This window comes from Chlorocebus sabaeus, chromosome 16 (genome assembly GCF_047675955.1).
Source record: "Chlorocebus sabaeus isolate Y175 chromosome 16, mChlSab1.0.hap1, whole genome shotgun sequence".
Classification (NCBI taxonomy): domain Eukaryota; kingdom Metazoa; phylum Chordata; class Mammalia; order Primates; family Cercopithecidae; genus Chlorocebus; species Chlorocebus sabaeus.
Genome location: NC_132919.1, coordinates 36,872,668 through 36,895,940, shown reverse-complemented (window position 1 = coordinate 36,895,940; position 23,273 = coordinate 36,872,668). Strand labels below are relative to the sequence as shown.

The 23,273-nt window shown below is 43.5% G+C and overlaps 1 protein-coding gene across 5 annotated transcripts in view; it reads right to left on the bottom strand.

Moving 5' to 3' along the window:
• The window catches only part of BCAS3 (BCAS3 microtubule associated cell migration factor), a 710,433-nt gene that overhangs the window by 674,003 nt on the left and 13,157 nt on the right, over positions 1 to 23,273 (bottom strand). For all 5 annotated transcript variants that reach the window (XM_008011209.3, XM_037993644.2, XM_008011214.3 and 2 more), the window contains exon 5: positions 3,579 to 3,685. In XM_008011209.3, the coding sequence (XP_008009400.2) occupies positions 3,579 to 3,685 (107 nt within the window). The remainder of the gene's footprint in view (positions 1 to 3,578; positions 3,686 to 23,273) is intronic.

The window sequence follows — 23,273 nt, the reverse complement described above, 5'->3', positions numbered from 1 at the left end:
AGTAAAACATAAAAGATAATTATGAGTATTTGAAGGTACATCCTAATCTTTTACAAATGAAAACACTGGGGTTCAAAAAACGATATTCCAAATTCTGGCATTTTGGCATGCGGAGCATTTTGAGCTAAAGGAAATTAAAAGGCCTCAGAAGCCCTCAGAACCAAGGACTTTCTGATGTTCTCCTGCTTCTCCCTCACAAGCACAAGGTGGAACTCTCTAAAGTTCCCTTTCCTGAAGCTCTTCTAGAAGGAACACAATTGCCTCCCTCTCCCCTCTTTGAAATTTCTTCAACCAGAGAAGATTAATCTCAAATTGCAGGACGGAAAACTGAGAAATGACATCACACCTAGACAGACTTTGTCACAGGCTATCATCTCTGCTCAGGTCCCATTTCCAAGAGAATCACTTAGAAATGATTTTCTGCTCTTTGGGCCTCTTCAACTTTCTTGAGAATGACTTACTAACTCTCAAAATTGACTACATTCCTCCTTCTCCTTCTCCCCTGTGAAGACAGCACTATGTAAGCTTCAGCCATCTGGCCCTTCTTTGAGTCTCATTTTATGTGGCTCTCGTGCATGTGTATGCTTTTTCCTCCTGTTAATCTACTGTCAATTTATTTCAGAGGGAGAAGGGAAAATTCCCTTCACCTCCACAAAAACTGAACCTAAACTACAAAACTACTCGCATGTCGTATCTTTAGCAATCACATTTGAAAAGTGATGAAGTATAGCTCATAGACCATGGGCTTTGAATTTGAATTCAGACATAACTAGGTTAAAATTCTAGTTCCACCTCTTAAAAGCAGTGTGACCTTACCACCTGTAAAACAAGGTAACTTCTACATTAGATGAGATAATATGGATATAAACCTCTTTGACCATAATGAGAGCTCAATCAATGAAACATAAGAAGCTTATTTTCCCAGATTGTCTTTTTTTTTTTTTTTTTCCCCTGAGACAAAGTTTCACTTTGTCACCCAGGCTGGAGTGCAGTGGCATAATCATGGCTCACTGTAGCTTCAACCTCCCAGACTCAGGCAATCCTCCTGCCTCATCCTCCTGAGGAGCTGGAACCGCAGGTGCATGCCACTACACTTGGCTAATTTTCAAAATTCTTTGTAGAGACAAGGTCTCACTATGTGTTTTTGTTTGTTTGTTTGTTTTGTTCTATTTTGTTTTGAGACAGAGTCTCGCTCTGTCGCCCAGGCTGGAGTGCAGTGGTGCAATCTTGGCTCACTGTAATCACCACCTCCCGGGTTCAAGCAATTCTCCTGCCTCAGCCTCCTGAGTAGCTGGGAGTACAGACATGCGCCATCACGCCCGACTAATTTTTTTTGTATTTTTAGTAGAGATGAGGTTTCACCATGTTAGTCAGGCTGGTCTCAAACTCCTGAACTCAAATGATCTGCCTGCCTTGGCCTCCCAAAGTACTGGGATTACAGGTATGAGCCACCGTGCCCAGCTGGTCTCACTATGTTGCCCAGGTTAGTCTCGAACTGCTGGCCTCAAGTGATCCTCCTGCCTCAGCCTCCCAAAGTGCTGGGATTACAAGCGTGAGCCTCTACACCAGGCCCTAATTCATGAAGTAGCAGTACTACAATATACAAATGGACAAAGAAAATTCCATCAAAAAATTTATGCCGGGTGCAGTGGCTCACACCTGTAATCCCAGCACTCTGGGAGGCCGAGGCAGAAAGATCACAAGTTCAGGAGATGGAGACCATCCTGGCTAACACAGTGAAACCCCATCTCTACTAAAAATACAAAAAATTAGCCAGGCATGGTGGCAGGCGCATGTAGTCCCAGCTACTCGGGAGGCTGAGGCAGGAAAATGGCACGAACCCGGGAGGCAGAGCTTGCAGTGAGCCAAGATCGCACCACTGCACTCTAGCCTGGGCGACAGAGCAAGATTCTGTCTCAAAAAAAAAAAATATTCAAGCCTCTCAAAATACAATCTAGGCATAAGGAGGAGTAAAGACTAAAGACCTTAAGCACTCAAAGATAAACAGAAATTAACTTTAAACTATTAAAAGTAATACCTCTAATTTTTTTTTTTTTTTTTTTTTTTTTTTTGAGACGGAGTCTCGCTCTGTCGCCCAGGCTGGAGTGCAGTGGCCGGATCTCAGCTCACTGCAAGCTCCGCCTCCCAGGTTCAGGCCATTCTCCTGCCTCAGCCTCCCGAGTAGCAGGGACTACAGGCGCCCGCAGCCTCGCCCAGCTAGTTTTTTGTATTTTTTAGTAGAGACAGGTTTCACCGTTTTAGCCAGGATGGTCTCGATCTCCTGACTTTGTGATCCGCCCATCTCGGCCTCCCAAAGTGCTGGGATTACAGGCTTGAGCCACCGTGCCCAGCCTCAATACCTCTAATTATAACCAAAACAAGTGAGCAGTTAAAGCAACCTGAGTACCACCAAAGGAATGTGTTCAATCCAGTCAACACCCCTAATCACACAGGCTCAACCCTCTTGTTAAATGTATAGCTTCCTCTTTGTCTTCAATTCTGTCAACAAACAGCATAATGAAGCAAAATGTAGTCTCTATTAATAAGAAAAATTTACATTTACAAAACCCTTTTGTTTTATCACAACCTAGAAATATTCCTCTCAGTAAGAAAAAAAAAAACTACCAAATTTTAAGTACTTTCTCCATGCCTTTGGAACAATACCAAAATTACAAAGAACATTGCAAGACCCTGAAACATGTCAACTACACTTCCCAAAAGGCAAAAGAAAAAGAACACTTCTAATTTCGTGACATAACAGCATGATTCTTCTACCTCTGCAAAGTAAAGCCAAGTTAAAAAAAAAAAAATCCCGCATCTTAGATACTTAATAATATGATAATTATAAAAACAGAATTGGCCAGGCACAGTGGCTCATGCCTGTAACGCCCACACTTTAGGAGGCCAAGTAGGAGGATTACTTGAGCCCAGGAGTTCAAGACCAGCCTGGGCAACACAGTAGGCCCCTGTGTCCATTTAAAAGTATTAAAAATTAGCTGGGCATGGTAGCACGTGCCTGTAGTCCCAACTACTCCAGAGAGACTGAGGCGGGAGGATCACTAGAGGACAGACTGAGTTACAATCATGCCACTGCCCTCGAGCCTGGGTGACAGAGACCCTGTCTCAAAAAAAAAAACAGAACAGAATGGAAGACCAAACTTCATCAGAAGTGATTTATCAAAAAATAAACATTTTTTTAACTTAAAAAATGTTGGCCAGGCGCAGTGGCTCATGCCTGTAATCCCAGCACTTTGGGAGGCAGGGGTGAGCGGATGACAAAGTCAGGAGATCGAGACCATCCTGGCTAACAAGGTGAAACCCCATCTCTACTAAAAATACAAAAAATTAGCCAGGCATGGTGGTGGGTACCTGTAATCCCAGCTACACGGGAGGCTGAGGCAGGAGAATGGCGCAAACCCGGGAGGCAGAGCTTGCAGTGAGCCGAGATCGCGCCACGGCACTCCAGTCTGGGCAACAGAATGAGACTCTGTCTCCCAAAAAAAAAAGTATCTACAGATTTCACATAAGCTAACACGCTGGGAAGTATGTTTTAGGTATTCAACCACATGTGTACTTACAGGGACACTCCAGACCTGCATTCCATCACTGTAGCCAATCATAATCAGCAAAGGCGGTTCATTCCCAGTGCTATGTATTTCATGAAATTCCAGATTTCTTGATGTATCTGCAATACAATTAAGTAACAAAGAAGCTAACTTAAAAGACATAATGTCAGTCAAGAAAACAACGGTATTTCTTTAATGCCTGATTCAATCTTTACACCTCTCCAGTGACTATCCTCTCTTCTCTTAATAGACAGAATTCTCAAAGTTGTCCATCCTGGCTATCTATTTCCTTATATATCTGTCATTCATTGGCCAATTTCAACATAGCTTCTAGCCACACCATTTAAATAATATCAAACATTTAAGGGGAAAAAAAAAAAAAAAGACAGGGCTGGGCATGGTGGCTTATACCTATAATCCCAGTATTTTGAGAGGCCAAAGTAGAAGGATAACCTGAGACCAGGAGTTCAAGATTAGCCTAGGCAAAACAGCAAGATCTTGTCTCTATTTTTTAAAAAATAATAATAATAGTCCAGGCCTGGTGGCTCATACCTGTAATCCCAGCACTTTGGGAGGCTGAGGTGGGCGGATCATGAGATCAGGAGTTCGAGACCAGCCTGGCCAACATGGTGAAACCCCGTCTCCACTAAAAAATACAAAAATTAGCCGGGTGTGGTGCCGCGCCTGTAATCCCAACTACTGGGGAAGTTGAGGCACAAGAATCACTTGAATCCAGGAGGCGGCGGTTGCAGTGAACCGAGATCACACCACTGCACTCCAGCCTGGGCAACAGAACAAGACTCCATCTCAAAAATAATGACAATATTATTATTATTAGCTGGGCTTGGTGGCACACACTTATAGTCCTAGATACTCTGGAGACTGAAGTGGAAGGAGCCTTTAAACAAAATAATTCAAGACTGCGGAGAGCTATGATGGCACCACTGCATTCTAGCTTGGGTGACAGAGCGAGGCCCTGGCTCTAAAAATAATAATAACATCAATTCTACACAAACTTTTTTTTTTTGAGACAGAATCTCACTCTTTCATGCAAGCTGGAGTAGAGTGGAGCCATCATAGCTCACTGCGGCCTTGACCTTCTATGCTCAGGTGATCCTCCCACCTCAGCCTCCCAAGCAGCTGGGACTACAGGCATATGCCATAATGCCCAGCTAATTTTTTGTATTTTTTGTGGAGACAGGGTTTCGTCATGTTGCCCAGGCTGGTCTCAAACTCCTGAGTTCAAGCAGTCCACCTGCCTCAGCTTCCCGAAGTACAGGTATGAGCTATCACGTCCGGCCTTACACGCTTTTCTAAAAAACAGAAGAGAAGGCAATAAGTACCAACTCATTCCGAGGCAATCAAAACTAGACTAAGAAATTACAAGAAAACTATAAATTAATCCTCCTCAGGAATGTACATATAAAAATACTTTACAAAGAAAAAAAAAAATACAAAGACTAGCAAATTGGATTCCACAATATAGAAAGGATAATCAACCACTAAAATACAGGGTTTATCCCACAAATGTAAGATGGTTTAACAATGGAAAAATCAATTATAACTTGCCAACATTAACAGAATAAAGGCGAAAAATCATATGATCATGTCAACGTATGTTAAAAAAGCATTTGCTAAAATGCAATAACTATTTTATTTTTAAAACTCAGCAAATCAAGAATAAAGGATGTCTATGAAAATACTGTAGCTAATTATGGTAAAAGACTGAATGCTTCCTCCCTATGAAGCAGAACAAGGCAAAAATGCCCAAACTTAAAACTTATATTCAACACTGTACTAGAGGTCCTAGACAGTGCAATTAGGAAAGAAAAATAAACGACATAAAGATTGAAAGGAGAAAAGTACAGCTGACCCTTGAACAATGTGGAGGGTAGGGGTGCTGAGTCCCCCGTCCCCCAATGAAGTCAAAATCCACATATAGACTGAGTAATCCCAGCACTTTGGGAGGTCAAGGTGGGCATACCACTTGAGCCCAGGAGTTTGAGACCAGCCTGGGCAACATGGCAAAACCTCGTCTCTACAAAAAATACCAAAATTGGCCAGGCGCAGTGGCTCACACCTATAATCTCAGTACTTTGGGAGGCCGAGGCAGGCGGATCACCTGAGGTCGGGCATTTGAGACCAGCCTAACCAACATGGAGAAATCCTGTCTCTACTGAAAATACAAAATTAGCTGGGTGTGGTGGTGCATGCCTGTAATCCCAGCTACTTGGGAGGCTGCAGCAGAATTGCTTGAACCTGGGAGGCAGAGGTTGCAGTGAGCCAAGATCAAGCCATTGCACTCAAGCAACAAGAGCAAAATTCTGTCTTAAAAATAATAATAATAATAATACAAAAATTAACTGGGCTTGGTGAAAAGCACCTGTAGTCCCAGTTGCTGGGGAGACTGAAATGGGAAGATAGCTTGAGCCCAGGAGGTCAAGGATGCTGTCAGTTGTGATCACACCACTGCACTCCACTCCAGCCTGGGTGACAAAGTAAGACCCTATCTCCACCAAAACAAAAACAAAAAACAAAAAAATGTATAGTATGAGTTTTGGGGGTTGTTTTGTTTTGTTTTTGACAGAGTCTCGCTCTGTTGTCCAGGCTGGAGTACAGTGGCACAATCTCAGCTCACTGCAGTCTCCACCACACCTGGTTAATTTTTGTATATTTAGTAGAGATGGGGTTTTGCCATGTTGCCCAGGCTGGTCTTGCATGCCTGCCCTCAAGAGATCCGTCTGTCTTGGCCTCCCAAACTGCTGGGAGGGAATACAGGCATGAGCCACCATTTACAACTTTTGACTCACCCAAAAACTTAACTGCTAATAGCTTACTGCTGGCCAGAAGGCTTACTGTTAAAATAAACAGTCAGTTAACACATATTTTGTATGTTATATGTTTTATATACTATATTCTCAGAATACACAGAAGAGAAAATATATTTACTATCCATTAATGGAAGTGGATCATCAAAAAAGTCTTCATCCTGCTGGGCGCGGCACTTTAATCAGGCCTGTAATCCCAGCACTTTGGGAGGCTGAGGCGGGTGAATCACCTGAGGTCAGGAGTTCTAGACCAGCCTGGCCAACATGGTGAAACCCCATCTCTACTAAAAATACAAAAAATTAGCCAGGAGTGGTGGTGGGCACCTGTAATCCCAGCTACTGGGGAGGCTGAGGCAGAAGAATTGCTTAAACCCGGGAGGTGGAGGTTGCAGTGAGCCAAGATCACACCACTGCACTCCAGCCTGGGCAACAACAGTGAAATTCTGTCTCCAAAACAAAAAAAGTTTTCATCCTTGTCTTCACAGTGAGTAGGCTAAGGAAGAAGAAGAATAGGAGGGGTTGGTCATCTCCCTCAGGGGTAACAGAGACAGAAAAGGTGGAGGAGGTGGAAGGGAAGGCAATAGAGGCAGGCATGCTCAGTATAACTTTATGGAAATATACTGTACTTTCTCTCTGACATTTTTGCAAATTTCTCTAAAAATGTTTCTATACAGTACCAATCCTTCTTCCACCATTTGCTTTCATTTCAGTGCCAGTATTATAGAAAGATCTATGTTTAAAAGAAGTCAAAAGCAGTCTTAAACAATTGGAAGCTTTCTGGCAGACTGTCTAACATCAATCTTCTGGCATTGTTTCTTCTATATCTTCTTCCTCATCATCTAGCACTGGTTTGGAAGCACTGAGCTCCATCAATCTGTCTTCTCTTAACTTCTCTGCTGTGGTATCTATTAATTCTTGAATTTCTCCAAAATCGGTATCTTGAAATGCTTCACTTCTCATCTTTTTTGCCATATCTACAACTTATTTCATGATTTTTTTTTTTTTTTTTTCTGAGACAAGTCTCACTCTGTTGCCCAAGATGGAATGCAGTGGCATGATCTCGGCTCACTGAAACTCTGCCTCCCAGGCTCAAGCGATTCTCATGCCTCAGCCTCCCAAGTAGCTGGGATTACAGGCATCACCACTTCTGGATAATTTTTGTATTTTTAGTAGAGACAGGGTTTCACCATGTTGGCCAGGCTGGTCTCGAACTCCTGACCTAAGGTGATCTGCCAGCCTGGGTCTCCCAAAGTGCTGGGATTACAGGGATGAGCCACCATGCCCAGCCCTCTTTCATGACTTTCTTGATGGTACCTATCATAAATCCTGTAAGTCATGCAAAACATCTGGACAGTTTTCCCCAGCAGGAATTTATTGTTTCAAGCTTGCTGACTTTCATGGTTATTTCTATAACACTGACGGCACCTTCAAGGGTGTGATCCTTCCAGACTTGCCTGATTTCTATCAGCGTTCTCTTTCACAGAGCTGACAATCCTTTCCATAGAGTACCATGTGTGGTGAGCCTTAAAAGTTGTGTGTGACCCTTTGATCTAGAGGCCTATGTCAAGATAGAGACACTGTGTCTGGGGGCAAGTAGACCACTTCCATACCTTTGGTGTTGAATTCATGAGATTTCACGTGGCCACGGGCAATGTGGTTTGTTTTTTTTTTTTTTTTTTTGGCTCAATCTCAGCTAACTGTAACCTCTGCCTCCCGGGTTCAAGCGATTCTCCTGCCTCAGCCTCCTGAGTAGCCAGGATTATAGGCATGCACCACCATGCCTGGCTAATTTTTGTACTAGTAGAGATGGGGCATCACCATGTCGGCCAGGCTGGTCTTGAACTCCTGACCTCAAGTGATCCACCCGTCTCGGCCCCCCAAAGTGCTGGGATTACAGGCATGAAGCACTGCACCTAGCTTCAAAAAAAAACTTTAAAAGGCAGTCTCTTACTGGTCAGCTACTTCCTGACTTTGGGAACAAGCATCAATGGAGCCAATCCAGAAAAAGGGTTCCCACTATCTAGTCTTCTTGTTATACAAGGAAAAGACTAGCAGCTGCTGTTTATCTTTTCCCTCCAAGGCTGGGGGTTAGCAGCATTATAGATAAGGACAGTCCTGATTATAAACTTGACTGCATTTGCACAAAACAATCGAGTTAGTCTATCCCTTCCTGGCCTTAATTCCGGGTGCACACTTCTCTTCCTTACTAATAAATGTCTTCTGTGGCATTTTTTTCCCAGAATAGGGCACTTCTGTCAGCATTAAAAACTCGTTCAGGCAGATAACCTTTCTCCTCAATGATTTTCTTAATGGCATCTGGGAACTCCCCTGCTGCCTCTTGGTTGGCAGAAGCTGCTTCTTTTTATCTTGACATTTTTTAAACCAAACTTCTTCCTACAATTATCAAACCACCCTTTTCTGGCATTACATTCTCCAGTTTTAGATTTTTCACCACCTTCCTTTTGCTTTAAGTTGTCATATAATGACTTCACTTTTTCTCAAATCATATTAGAGTCTATAGGTAACTCTTTCTTACAGCATCCTGCACCCCTGTAAAAGCTGCATTTATCTTAATTTTTTTTTTTTTTTTTTTTGAGACAAGGTTTCACTCCCATTGCCTAGGCTGAAGTGTAATGTGCTCTCAGCTCACTGCAACCTCTGCCTTCCAAGCTCAAGCAGTCTCCTGCCTGGGACTATAAGCACACGCCACCACATTCAGCTAATTTTTATAGAGACAGGGTTTTGCCATGGTGCCCAGGCTGGTCTCTACAAAAAAATACAAAAGTTAGCCAGGCGCTGTGGCGCACGCCTAGAGTCCCAGTTACTTGGGAGGCTGAGTTGGGAGGACTGCTTGAGCCCCAGAGATGGAGGCTGCAGTGAGCTGAGACTGTACCACTGCACTCCAGCTTGGGTGACAGAGGAAGACGCTGTCTCGAAGAAAAAAAAAAATTCCTTTTCTTTTTTAACAATAGTCCTTAGGCCAGATTCCTTTATCTTGAAATGGTGGGCACAGCTGCAGACTTCAATCTACAGTACATATCAATCAATTCAACTTTTTATCATGATGTCATGACTTCTCTCTGTTTCTTGGGAGAATCTCCAGCATCACTAGTGGGCACTTCATATGGGACCCATTGTGCTATTCAAGGTTTATAGTGTTACAATTAACATGATGCAAAATAGGTGAGAATCCAAAGAGATCACTTTCTACTGTGACACAGCAATTTACTGGAAACATCAACTGCTCACCAGAGATGATTTTAAGTGGATACTTGCAATTCTTGAGCTCCCTGCGACAGCAGCAGGAGGTCACTATAAAATTATTACAGTAGTACAGTATGTACTACAGTTAATTTTATGCAGTTAAAATTCAATACTGCATCTATACATTTGTTTACATGATTATAGATGGCACGACATACTGTTAAGTGTGTGTGCACATTTCGATACATCTTAACTTTTTATAATAGATTTGTGTGTGTATATCTATACATACATATATACATAGAGAGAAAGAGAGACAGAGATACATCCTTTTTTTTTTTTTTTTTTTTTTTTTTGGGACAGAGTCTCCCTCTGTCACCCAGGCTGGAGTGCACTGGCGCAATCTTGGCACACTGCAACCTCCACCTCCTGGGCTCTAGCACATCTCCTGCCTCAGCCTCCCAGGAAGCTGGGATTACAGGCGTGTGCCACCACGCCCAGCTAATGGTTTTTTGTGGGTTTTTTTGGTTTTTGGGCGGTTTTTTTGTATTTTTAGTAGAGATGGAGTGTCACTATGTTGGCCAGGCTGAACTCCTGACCTCAAATAATCCACCCGCCTTGGCCTCCCAAAGTGCTGGGATTACAGACGTGAGCCACTGTGCCCAGCCTAGATTTGTGTGTATTTTATAGTAAATGATAAAATAGGTTAGTATCTATACATCTTATGCATTCATATCTTTTTCTTAATTTTTTTGATGTTTCTAGGCTACGTGGTTCATCTGCAAGTTTTTTCAAAGTGTCACACAAATCTCCAAAAAATTTTCCAACGTATTTATTCCAAAAAGTCTGGGTATAACTCAAGTGGACCTGCATGGTTCAAAGCTATGTTATTAAAGGGTCAACTGTGGTCTATTTTTTAGGTGTTGTTTACATAAGCATTGGATTTGTAAAAACTCATTCACTAATCTAGACTTTTGCGTTATTTGCCATATTTTGTACAATAAATGTTTTTAAAAATCATAAAGCAATAAACATTCCTCTTCCTTGACTTGATTTCATCAATCTTCTGACTTTTTTTTTTTTTTTTTGGAGACAGACTCTGACTCCATCACCCAGGCTGGAGTGCAGTTGTATGATCTCAGCTCACTGCAAACTCCATCTCTAGTGCCTCAGCCTCCTGAGTAGCTGGAATTACAGATGTGCGTCACCACGCCTAGCTAATTTTTGTATTTTTAGTAGAGGCAAGGTCTTGCCATGTTAGCCAGGCTGGTCTCAAACTCCTGACGTCAAGTGATCTGCCCACCTAGGCCTCCCAAAGTGCTGGGATTATAGGCGTGAGCCACTGCACCCGGCCTCCCCTCTCCTAGAAGCTAAATTCCTTAATTGGGTTATTCACAACTGTCATCATTTTTCATCTAACATTTACCCCAAACCCACTTCAGAATGTCCCTAACACTCCTCCCAAGTGATTTTTGGTCACCACTAATGGTGACCAATAATCTCTAAGTTGTTCAATCCAATAGATAATTTTCAAGCACATCTTTTTTTTTTTTTTTTTTTTTTTTGAGACGGAGTCTTGCTCTGTCTCCCAGGCTGTAGTGCAGTGGCGAGATCTCGGCTCACTGCAAGCTCCGCCCCACCAGGTTCATGCCATTCTCCTGCCTCGGCCTCCCAAGTAGCTGGGACTACAGGCGCCCGCCACCACGCCCGGAATTTTTTGTATTTTTTTAGTAGAGACGGGGTTTCACCGTGTTAGCCAGGATGGTCTCGATCTCCTGACCTCGTGATCCACCTGCCTTGGCCTCCAAAAGTGCTGGGATTACAGGCATGAGCCACCATGCCTGTAAGCACATCTTTTTAGACTACACAGCAACTATAACCAATGGTCACCATCTATTCCTTAAAATACTCTCCCTTGGTCTTTCAGGGATAATCCTCTAACTTTTCTCCACTTTCTCTAGTCACTCCTTCACCATTCTCTCTGCTGTGGCATTCTTTTCTACCTAGTCTCTAAATACTGGAGTTACTCAAAACCAATTTCTAAATTTCCATTTCTTACCATATATCCTCTCCTAGGTTAACTCATTCCACCCATTGCTTCAATTAGTATCTGCTAGTGACTTCCTCAATATGGAGTTTGGATGTCTCAACAGAAGTGCGAATTCCACTCAAAGATCATGATTTCCTCACCAAGCCTGATTTTCCTCCAGGGTTCCTTATTTTGGTGAAAAGCATCACTATCCCATTGGCAAAGCCAGGAACCACTTTCTCCCTCACCTATAACAGTAAATCTATCCCAAGTCCCCGTGTCTTCCTAAACTGTTCTCTTCATTCCTCTTACACCACCACCACCCTGTCCCAGCTACAACAGCTACTCCAAAAGCATACATGGCTTCCTGCATCCACCACTGCTCACCAAACTTCACATTAGAGTTGAACTGCTGTTTTTTGTTTTTGTTTTTGAGACAGTGTCTCACTCTGTTGTGCAAACTGGAGTACAATGATACAAACAAGACTCATCACAGCCTTAACCTCCTCAGCTCAAGCAATCCTCTTGCCTCAGCCTCCCATGTAGCTGGGACCACAGGTATGCGCCACCATGCCTGGCTAATTTTTTTATTTTTTTGTAGAGATGGGATTTCACTCTGTTGCCCAGGCTGGTCTCAAATTTCTGACCTCAAGCAGTCCTCCACCTTGGTCTCCCAAAGTGCTGAGATTACTGGTGTGAACCACCATGCCCAGCCAAAACTGCTCTTTTTTTTTTTGAGATGGAGTCTTTCTCTGTCACCCAGGCTGGAGTGCAGTGGCTCGATCTTGGCTCACTGCAACCCCCACCTCCCAGCAGCAAACTGCTCTTTTAAAAACACAAATAATGACATATCTCTTTACCTCCATCTCCTGCATTAGTGACTTCCTATTCTTAAAGATAAAAATCAAAACCAGCCGGGCGCGGTGGTTCACGCCTGTAATCCCAGCACTGTGGGAGGCCGAGGCGGGTGGATCACGAGGTCAGGAGATCGAGACCATCCTGGCGAACACGGTGAAACCCCATCTCTATTAAAAATTCAAAAAAATTAGCCGGGTATGGTGGCGGGCGCCTGTAGTCCCAGCTTCTAGGGAGGCTGAGGCAGGAGAATGGCGTGAACCCGGGAGGCGGCAGAGCTTGCAGTGAGTGGAGATCACGCCACTGCACTCCAGCCTAGGCGACAGAGTGAGACTCCGTTTCAAAAAAAAAAAATCAAAACCATTAAATGGCTAATACATCAGTAATTCTTTAATGCCCATTTCCTTTCAACAGGAATTCACTGTTGCAATGTTAATAGCACATGATTCCACACCCAGCAAAATTCAGCATTATAAAATTATGTAACTAGGGCATAATTATTTTTATACCTGACATTTAAATGGTGTTTTTGGCCAGGCATGGTGGTTCACGCCTGTAATCCCAACACCTTGGGAGGCCGAGGCGGGCAGATCACTTGAGGTCAGGAGTTCAAGACCAGCCAGGCCAACATGCTGAAACTAAAATACAAAAATTACTAAAAATACAAAAATTAGCTGGGCATGATGGTGCATGCTTGTAATCCTAGCTACTTGGGAAGCTGAGGCCGGAGGACTGCTTGAACCCAGGAGGCAGAGGTTGCAGTGAGTCAAGTTTGTGCCACTATACCCCAGCCTAAGGGACAGAGTGAGACTCCATCTCATAAACAAATAAATAAATGTTGTTTATAAGTTTCTATGTGCTTTTGTGTACATCATCAAATCTGATATATCAATTGTGTTTTATTTATTTATTTTTGAGACGGAATCCTGTTTTGTTGTTGTTGTTGTTTGCTTTTTGGTTTTTTTTTTGAGACGGAGTCTCGCTCTGTCCCCAAGGCTGGAGTGCAGTTATGTAATCTCGGCTCACTGCAACCTCTGCCTCCCAGGTTCAAGCAATTCTCTCTGCCTTGGCCTCCCAAGCAACTGGGATTACAGGTGCCCACCACCACACCCAGCTAATTTTTGTATTATTTAGTAGAGATGGGGTTTCACCACGTTGGCCAGGCTGGTCTTGAACTCCTGACCTCAGGTGATCCACTCGCCTCAACCTTCCAAAGTGCTAGGATTACAGGTGTGAGCCACTGCACCCCGCCTATTTTCTTTACTGGTTTCTTTTTTCCTATTCTACCTCTAAATCTGAACTTTACGGTCTTTCCTATAGAGACATCTAGCATTTTTGCATGGTTTCAGCCAACTACAATGTCCTCCCTTCCTTTGATTAACCCATCCTTCAAAGACTTGTCCAGTCTTAACTTACCTGTGAATCTTCCATGACTGCACTCAGTATACGCTCTCTCCTTAGAAAACTGTTTGCAATTGGTGGGAGGATAGGGACACTGGATTTCTACTCACACCTCAAAAGTCAAGATGTAAAGTGAAACCGAACCTTTTTTTTTTTTTTTGAGACAGAGGTCTCACTCCGTCACCCAGGCTGGAGTGCAGTGGTGCGATCTCGGCTCACTGCAACCTCCACCTCCTGGGTTCAAGCAATTTTCCCGCCTCAGCCTCCCAAGTAGCTGGGATTACGGGCACCCGCCACCATGCCCAGCTTTTTTTTTTTTTTTTTGTATTTTTAGTGGAGACGAGGTTTCACCATGTTGGCCAGGCTGGTCTCGAACTCTTGACCTCAGGTCAGGAGATCCACCTGCCAAAATGCTGGGATTACAGGCATGAGCCACCAAGCCCGGCCAAAACTGAATCTTTCTTCTCAAACCTGCTTCTTTCTTTTCCTTCCTCCCTTCCCTCTTTCCCTCCCTGATTTATTCATTCATTCATTCAGAGATAGGGTCTTGCCCTGTCACCCAGTCTGAAGTGCACTGACACAAACACAGGTCACTGAAGCCTCGACCTCCTGGACTGAAGCAATCCTCCCACCTCAGCCTCTCGAGTAGCTAGGACTACAGAGACATACCACCACACCCAGCTAATTTTTTTCGTATTTTTTTTGGTAGAGATGGGGTTTTGCCATGTTGCCCAGGCTGGTCTTGAACTCCTGGGTTCAAGTGATCTACCCGTCTTGGCCTCCCAAAGTTCTGGGATTATAGGCATGAGCCACTGCGCCCAGCCTGTCCAGTCATTTTTGTACACTCTAAAAGATAAATGATGATAGAAGCAGAAAATAATGCTTCACCTAGAGGCTCCCCTATGCAAAGATCCTGAGGCATGAAAAGTTCTGTGGCTTTAATGACCTGAAAGGTAAGTAGGGTCAGTGCACAGCTGCTAAGGAGAGACAATTAGATGGGAAAAGAAATCAGAGTTTGAGGCATCTGTGGGATACCTACTTGAGGATGTCTAGAAGGCATCTTCATGTAGCTGTCCCAGAGATCTAAGGGACCCAAGCTTCTAGAGCAATAGAAGCTTATAAGCATTTTCTTTTAGAGATGGGGTCTCACTATGTTGCCCAGGTTGGACTGCAGTGGCTATTCATAGATGCAATCTCACTACTGATCAGCATGGGAGTTTTAACTATTTCTGAACTGGGCTGGTTCACCCCTCCTTAGGCAACCTGGTGGTTCCCCACTCCTGGGAAGTCACCATACTGATGCGGAATTTAGTGCAGACACCCAATCGGCATAGCACATTATAGCCCAGAACTCCTGGACTCAAGCGATTCTCCTACCTCAATCTCCTGAGCTGCTGGGACTACAGGAGTGTGCCACTGCACTCCAGCCTGGGTAAAAAAGTGAGACTCTTGTCAAAAAAAAAAAAAAACTGGCTAAGTATGAAGTATGGGATTAGGGGATGGAAAGAATTTCACTGCACAGGTTAGAAAGCGATTCCCATTATACTAGAGTAAACCAGCATCAATTTGATCTGATGTAGTCTGGGATTCAAACTATATTCTCACCTTTAGAGAATCTGACAGAAAAATGTCAGAATGTTAATGTGGGCAAGCTGTAGCAACTATTACCTTTGCGTACCTCACACACTTCCTACTCTGTAACTCCCTCTTTTCTGGTAACTAATCTTATCCTCCATCGAGCACAGGGATAGGCACATGACCAGCTGAGCAATTCTAGTACTACATCCTTGGCCCCACCAACTATTCCAATAATGGGAGAGTGACTCAGACTGAGCCATCCGGATCTCCTAATGAATACTTTTTCCTCTTTGATTGTATCATATAATCATAAAGTTATGAATAAAGAGCTTTGAGTAACCACTGCACCAACTCTCTCTTTGTTAAAGAAGTCAAAGAAGAGATGCAAAATTCAGAAAGAAGTAGTGACAAGAAGTGGACAAAGATTAAAAGTGTGAAGCTCCCATCCTTCCCAGATCCATGAGTAGATTATTTTTAAATCCCCTATGAGCCCAAGTATAGTGGCTCATGCCTGTATCCCAGCACTTTAGGAAACTGAGGCAGGAGGATTCCTTGAGGCCAGTAGTTCAAGATCAGCCTGGGTAGCATAGCAAGACCTCATCTTTACAAAAAAATTTAAAAATAAGCTGGGCATGGAGGCATGTGCCTATAGTGCTAGTTACTTGGGAGGCTGTTAGGAGGATCACATGAGCCCAGCAGTTGAAAGTTGCAGTGAGCTGTGATCATTTCACTGCATTCTAGCCTGAATGACACAGGGAGACCCTGTCTCTAAAAATAAAATTTAAAATCCCCTAAGGAACACAGTATAGTGGTTCCTCAAAAAATTTAAAAAAGAATTACGATATGATACAATTCCACTAGAAGAGATATTTGTACACCCATGTTCATTATAGCATTGTTCACAAAGCCAAAAGGTAGAAGCAATGCAAATGTCTTTCAATAAATGAATGAATAAAATAAAATGCGGTATAGGCTGGGCATGGTGGCTCACACCTGTAACCCCAACACTTTGGGAGGCCGAGGCGGACAGACCACAAGGTCAAGAGACCATCCTGGCTAACATAGTGAAACCCCGTCTCTACTAAAAATACAAAAGTCAGCTGGGTGTGCTGGCAAACCCCTACAGTCCCAGATGCTAATGAGGCCGAGGCAGAATCGTTTAAACCCAGGAGGTGGAGGCTGCAGTGAGCTGAGATTGCGCCACTGCACTCCAGGCTGGGTGGCAGAGCGAGACTCCATCTCAAAAAAAAAAAGTCGTATATACATACAATGAAGCATGATTCAGCCTTAAAAAGGAACAAAATTCTGACACACGCTACAACATGAATGAGCCTTGAGAAAATTATGTTAAGTGAAATAAGGCAATCACAAAAAGGCAAATAATCTATTATTCTACCTAGGTGAGGTCCCTAAAGTAGTTAAAAATCATAGAAATGGAAAGTAGAGGCCGGGCGCGGTGGCTCAAGCCTGTAATCCCAGCACTTTAGGAGGCCGAGATGGGCGGATCATAAGGTCAGGAGATCGAAATCATCCTGGTTAACACGGTGAAACCCCATCTCTACTAAAAAATACGAAAAACTAGCCGGGCGAGGTGGCGCGTGCCTGTAGTCCCAGCAACTTGGGAGGGTGAATGGCGTAAACCCGGGAGGCGGAGCTTGCAGTGAGCCAAGATCACGCCACTGCACTCCAGGCTGGGTGACAGAGCGAGACTTCGTCTCAAAAAAAAAAAAAAAAGAAATGGAAAGTAGAGTGGTGGGTGCCAGGGGCTGGGAGGAGGTGGAGACTGTGGAGTTGTTGTGCAATGGGTACAGAGTTTCAGTTTTGCACAATGAAGAATTCTGAAGATTGGTTGTACAACAATGTAAATTACTTAATAATACTGACTATATACTTTAAAATGATTATGGCCATTGTTGCCCACACGTGCAATCCCAGCACTTTGGGACACCGAGGTGGGAGGATGACTTGAGTTAAAGATTGGCCTGGGCAACATAGCAACACCTCATCTCTACTAAAAAAAAAAAAATTAAGACCATGCACAGTGGCTCACACCTATAATCCCAACACTTTGGGAGGCTGAGACAGGAGGATAGCGTGAGCCCAGGAGTTTGAGACCTGGGCAACACAGTGAGACGTCTCAATTTTTAATGATCAATAATTTTTTTTTTTTTTGAGACGGAGTCTCACTCTGTCACCAGACTGGAGTGTAGTGGCACAATTTTGGCTTGCTGCAACCTCCACCTCCTGTGTTCAAGCGATTCTCCTGCCTCAGCCTCCCGAGTAGCTGTGACTACAGCACACGCCACCATGCCCAGCTAATTTTTGTATTTTTAGTAAAGACAGGGTTTCACCACATTGGCCAGGATGGTCCCGATATCTTGACCTCGTGATCTGCTCGCCTCAGCCTCCCAAAGTGCTGGGATTACAAGCTTGAGCCACCGTGCCTGGCCAATAATCAATAAATGTTTTAAAAATTAAAATTTTTAATAGTTAAAATGGTAAATTTTATGCTGTTTATTTTTCCAAAATTAAAAAAAAATTAATTCCCTTTCTTACTTAAAACAATTACTTGCAACTGAAAAAAAGGGGCCTGTTGAACATGAAATCCAACACTCAAATATAGTACTGACCTTGATACTAGAACTGGCCATGCTGGGCATAGTAGCTCACACCTGTAATCCCAGTACTTTAGGAGACCAAGGTAGGAGGACTGCTTGAGTCCAGGAGTTTGAGACCAGTTTAGGTCTCAAATAGTGAGATCCCATCTACAAAAAGTCAAAAAATTAGCCAGGCATAGTGGTACATGCCTGTGGTCCAAGTTACTAAGAAGGCTGAGGTGGGAGGATTGCACAAGCCCAGAAGGTCAGGGTTGCAGTGAGCCAAGTTCAAGTTCAGGCCACTGCACTCCAGCCTGGGTGAAAAAGTGAGATTCTTGTTAAAAAAAAAAAAAAAAAAAAAAAAACTTGCCAAGTATGAAGTGTGGGTTAGGGGATGGTAAGAATTTCACTGCACAGGTTAGAAAGCGATTCCCATTATACTAGAGTAAACCAGCATCAATTTGATCTGATGTAGTCTGGGATTCAAACTATATTCTCACCTTTAGAGAATCTGACAGAAAAATGTCAGAATATTAAACTGTTTTGGCTACTTATACCTTTCTCCATTGTAGTGTCTTGAGAGAAATAAGCCTGGGTATAAATCAAACCAGTGGCTCACACCTGTAATCCCAGCACTTTGGGAGGCCAAAGCGGGTGGATCACCTGAGGTCAGGAGTTCAAGATCAGCCTGGCCAACATGGTGAAACCCTATCTCTTCTAAAAATACCGAAAGTTAGCCTGGCAACCTCCACCTCCTGGGTTCAAGTGATTCTCCTTGGAAAACTGGCTGTTACCTCTCTTTTCTGATTTCTCCTAAGGTCAGATAACAACTTAGTATCAGTTTGGTGACATGTAACTTTTCTTTTCTTTTCTTTTTTTTTTTTTTTGAGAAAGGATGTCTCTCTGTCACCCAGGCTGGAATACAGTGCTGCGATCTTGGCTCACTGCAGCCTCCACCTCCTGGGTTCAAGCGATTCTCCTGCCTCAGTCTCCCAAATGGCTGGGATTACAGATGTACTCCAGTTAATTTTTTTTTTTTTTGAGACGGAGTCTCACTGTATTGCCCAGGCTGAAGTGCAGTGGTGTCATCTCAGCCCACTACAACCTCCGCCTCCTGGATTAAAGTTATTCTCCTGCCTCAGCCTCCTGAGTAGCTGGGACTACAGGTGAGCACCTGGCCAAGGAGGCCTGTTTCAATCTTCAACCTGCATGATAATAAAGTTCCCTCTGTTTGGCTGGGCATGGTGGCTCACGCCTGTAATCCCAGCACTTTGGGAGGCTGAGGCAGGTGGATCATGAGGTCAGGAGATTAAGACCATCCTGGCAAACATGGTGAAACCCTGTCTCTACTAAAAATACAAAAAAAAAAAATTAGCCAGGCATGGTGGCGGGCGCCTGTAGTACCAGCTACTCGGGAGGCTGAGGCAGAAGAACAGCGTGAACCCGGGAGGTGAAGCTCATGATGAGCAGAGATTGTGCCACTGCACTCCAGCCTGGGCAACAGAGCAAGACTCCGTCTCAAAAATAAATAAATAAATAAATAAAACAAAGTAAAGTTCCCTCTGTTTTAATCTTTAGACCAAAAGATAACCTGAAGTAACCTGATGTTAACCAATCAGTTATTTCTCTATTGTTTTGTTTCTTTGTTCACAGCTAGTAAGGGAAAGAACTTTGAAAAGACCAATCCACTTTTTCTTCTGTGTTTCTCCCTTTCTTTTTTTTTTTTTTTTTTGAGATGGAGTTTCACTCTTGTTGCCCCCAAGCTGGAGTGCAACCGCGTGATCTCGGCTCACTGCAAACTCCACCTCCTGGATTCAAGCAATTCTCCTGCCTCAGCCTCCGGGGTAGCTGGGATTATAGGCGTGTGCCACCACACCCAGCTAATTTTTTGTATTTTTAGTAGAAACCGGGTTTCACCATGTTAGCCAGGCTGGTCTCGAACTCCTGATCTCAGGTGATCTACCTGCCTTGGCCTCCCAAAGTGCTGGGATTACAGGCATGAGCCACTGTACCCGGCCTGTTTCTCCTTTCTTCAGGCCGTCTCCATCTATAAAACCAACCCCTTCTGCTTAGCTCGTTGGAACACATTTTATTTTATGAAATGAAGTATTCCAGATTGCAAATAAAACTAAATTGTAATTTTGTCTTTTGACTGTATAATTTACTGCCTTAAAATATGCACAGATTCGCACAGGCAGGCACATGCACACATAGGTATAAATATATACACAGACACACATGCACACCTAGGGCCAGAGAAAATAAAAAGTATATCCATTAAAAAACCAGGGCCACAATATCACACAATACCAGTATACTATAGAAAGGAGAGACCAGCCAGGTGCGGTGGATCACGTCTGTAATCCCAGCACTTTGGAAGGCTGAGGCAGGTGGATCATGAAGTCAGGAGTTCGAGACCAGCCTGGCCAACATAGCGAAACCCTGTTTCTACTAAAAATACAAAAGTTAGCCGGGCATGGTGGTGCACACCTGTAGTCCCAGCTACTTGGGAGGCTGAGGCAGACAGAATCACTTGAACACAGGAGGCGGAGGTTGCCGTGAGCAGAGATCACACCACTGCACTCCAGCCTAGCAACGGAGTGAGATTCCAGCTCAAAAAAAAAAAAATAAAATAAAGAGAGACCAAAAGACATGACTGTGCTAAAGTATTTGAGAAAAATATACAAATCTAAGATAAAGAAGTCAATTGAGCTATGGACACTAAGTTAAGGAAAATTAAGTTCAATAGGACACATAGTACTAAATAATTTTTAAGTAGGATGCATCTACATTTCCAAATGCATTTTTACTTCAATAAAGCAAAGTATTTAAGGAACATTGCCCCAACAATTCTTATTTGCCATTAAAAAACAAATAAGCAAAGAGAAAATCTTGCCTGGGTAAGAATTATTTTGATAATACTTTTAACATTTTAATTATATGATCTTAAAATTGTTTTAACTTTTACTGCTGATCTGAACCATGCTTTCCAAAATCAGTTTTCAACATTCTGTGTATGTTGTATAACAAGCTTTTGGGACTAATATTTTTCAGACTAACACCACTTTTTCTTTGTTATTAAAGCAAGAAAGTCCTCTAACACGTTTTAACATCACCAAGTAAAAATATATTTCCAGGATGGAAAGAGTCTGAAATCAAGAACAAAAGATGAGCCAGACGCAGTGGCTCATGCCTGTAATCCCAGCACTTTGGGAGGCCAAGGCGGGTGGACCACCTGAGGACAGGAGTTTAAAACCAGCCTGGCCAACATGGCAAAACCCTGTTTCTACTGAAAATACAAAAATTAGCTGGGTGCAGTGGTGGGCACCTGTAATCCCAGCTACTCGGGAGGCTGACGCAGGAGAATTGCTTGAACCCGGGAGACAGAGGTTGCAGTGAGCCAAGATCGTGCCATTGTACTCCAGCCTGGGCGACAGAGCAAGACTCCATCTCAAAAAAAGAAAAAAAATTAGCCAGATAGGGTGACATACACCTGCAGTCCCAGCTACTTGGAAGGCTGAAGTGGGAGGACTGCTTGAGCCCAGAAGGTCAAAGTTTCAGTGAGCCGTTATCATGCTACATGCCTGGCTGACAGAGCGAGACCCTGTTTCTCAGGGAAAGAAAAAAAGAAAAGAAAAGAAAGAAAGAAAATTTAGGCTGGGCGCGGTGGCTCAAGCCTGTAATCCCAGCACTTTGGGAGGCCGAGACGGGCGGATCACGAGGTCAGGAGATCGAGACCATCCTGGCTAACACGGTGAAACCCCGTCTCTACTAAAAATACAAAAAAATTAGCCAGGCGTGGTGGCAGGTGCCTGCAGTCCCAGCTACTAGTGAGGCTGAGGCAGGAGAATGGCGTAAACCCGGGAGGCGGAGCTTGCAGTGAGCCGAGATCCGGCCGCTGCACTCCAGCCTGGGCGACAGAGCGAGACTCCATCTCAAAAAAAAAAAAAGAAATTAATGTTTTACTCTCCATAAAGAGGGCCCAACAAATTGTTATTATTTGAAAGAATAAGCTAACAGAGAGTCCCAAATTCATATGAAACCAATCTGTAAAAGTGACACTCAGACTTTCTCATCCTGGACAGTGGCTCTAAAAAAAAAAAAAAAAAAAAGGCTTCATATTTGAAAAGTCTTTGAGGAAAAGGCAACTCACAGAATAGGAGAAAATGTTTTCAAATCTTATATCTAATAAGGAATTAATACCGAGAATATTTAGAAAACTCCTAAAACTAAACAAACAAAACCACACAATTCAAAAATGGGCAACGGACTTGAAGAGGCATTTCTCCAAAGAAGCTAAACGAATTCCAATAAGCACATAAAAAGATGCTCAACATTACTAATCATTAGGGAAATCCAAATCAAAACCACAACCCAGTCCCAGTAGGATGGCTACTATCAAAAAAAAAAAAAAGAGAGAGAGAGGAAACTTCGGGACCCTTGTACATTGTTGGTGGGAATGAAAAATGGTACATTCACTGAGGAAAACCATGGTGGTTCCTCAAAACATTAAAAACAAAATTACTATATAAGCCAGCAATTCTCAAAAGTACAGTCTCAAAGAGAGAGGAGGCTGGGCGCAGTGGCTCACACCTGTAATCCCAATACTTTGGGAGGCCGAGGCGGGTGAATCATCTGAGGTCAGGAGTACGAGACCAGCCTGGCCAACATGGTGAAACCTGGTCTCTACTAAAAATACAAAAAGTAGCTGGGCGTGATGGCGAGCGCCTTTAATCCCATCTACTCAGGGAACTGAGACAGGAGAATCACTTGAACCCATGAGGCTCAGGTTGCAGTAAGCCAAGATCATGCCACTGCACTCCAGCCTGGGCGACAGAGTGAGACTCCGGTGTTTTTTTTTTTTTTGCTTTTTGTTTTGTTTTGTTTTGTTTTTTGTTTTTTTGAGATGAAGTCTCGCTCTGTCGCACAGGCTGGAGTGCAGTGGCATGATTTTGGCTCACTCCACCTCCTGGGTTCAAGTGATTCTCCTGCCTCAGCTTCCCAAGTAGCTGGGACTGTAGGAGCGTGCTACTACGCCCGGCTAATTTTGTATTTTTAGTAGAGATGAGGTTTCGCCATGTTGGCCGGGCTGGTCTTGAACTCCTGACCTCATGTGATCCTCCCACCTCAGCCTCCCAAAGTGCTGGGACAGCAAGCATGAGCCACAGTGCTCAGCCCATCCAGCCTTTTATAAATGATTGTTTTTATTTACTTA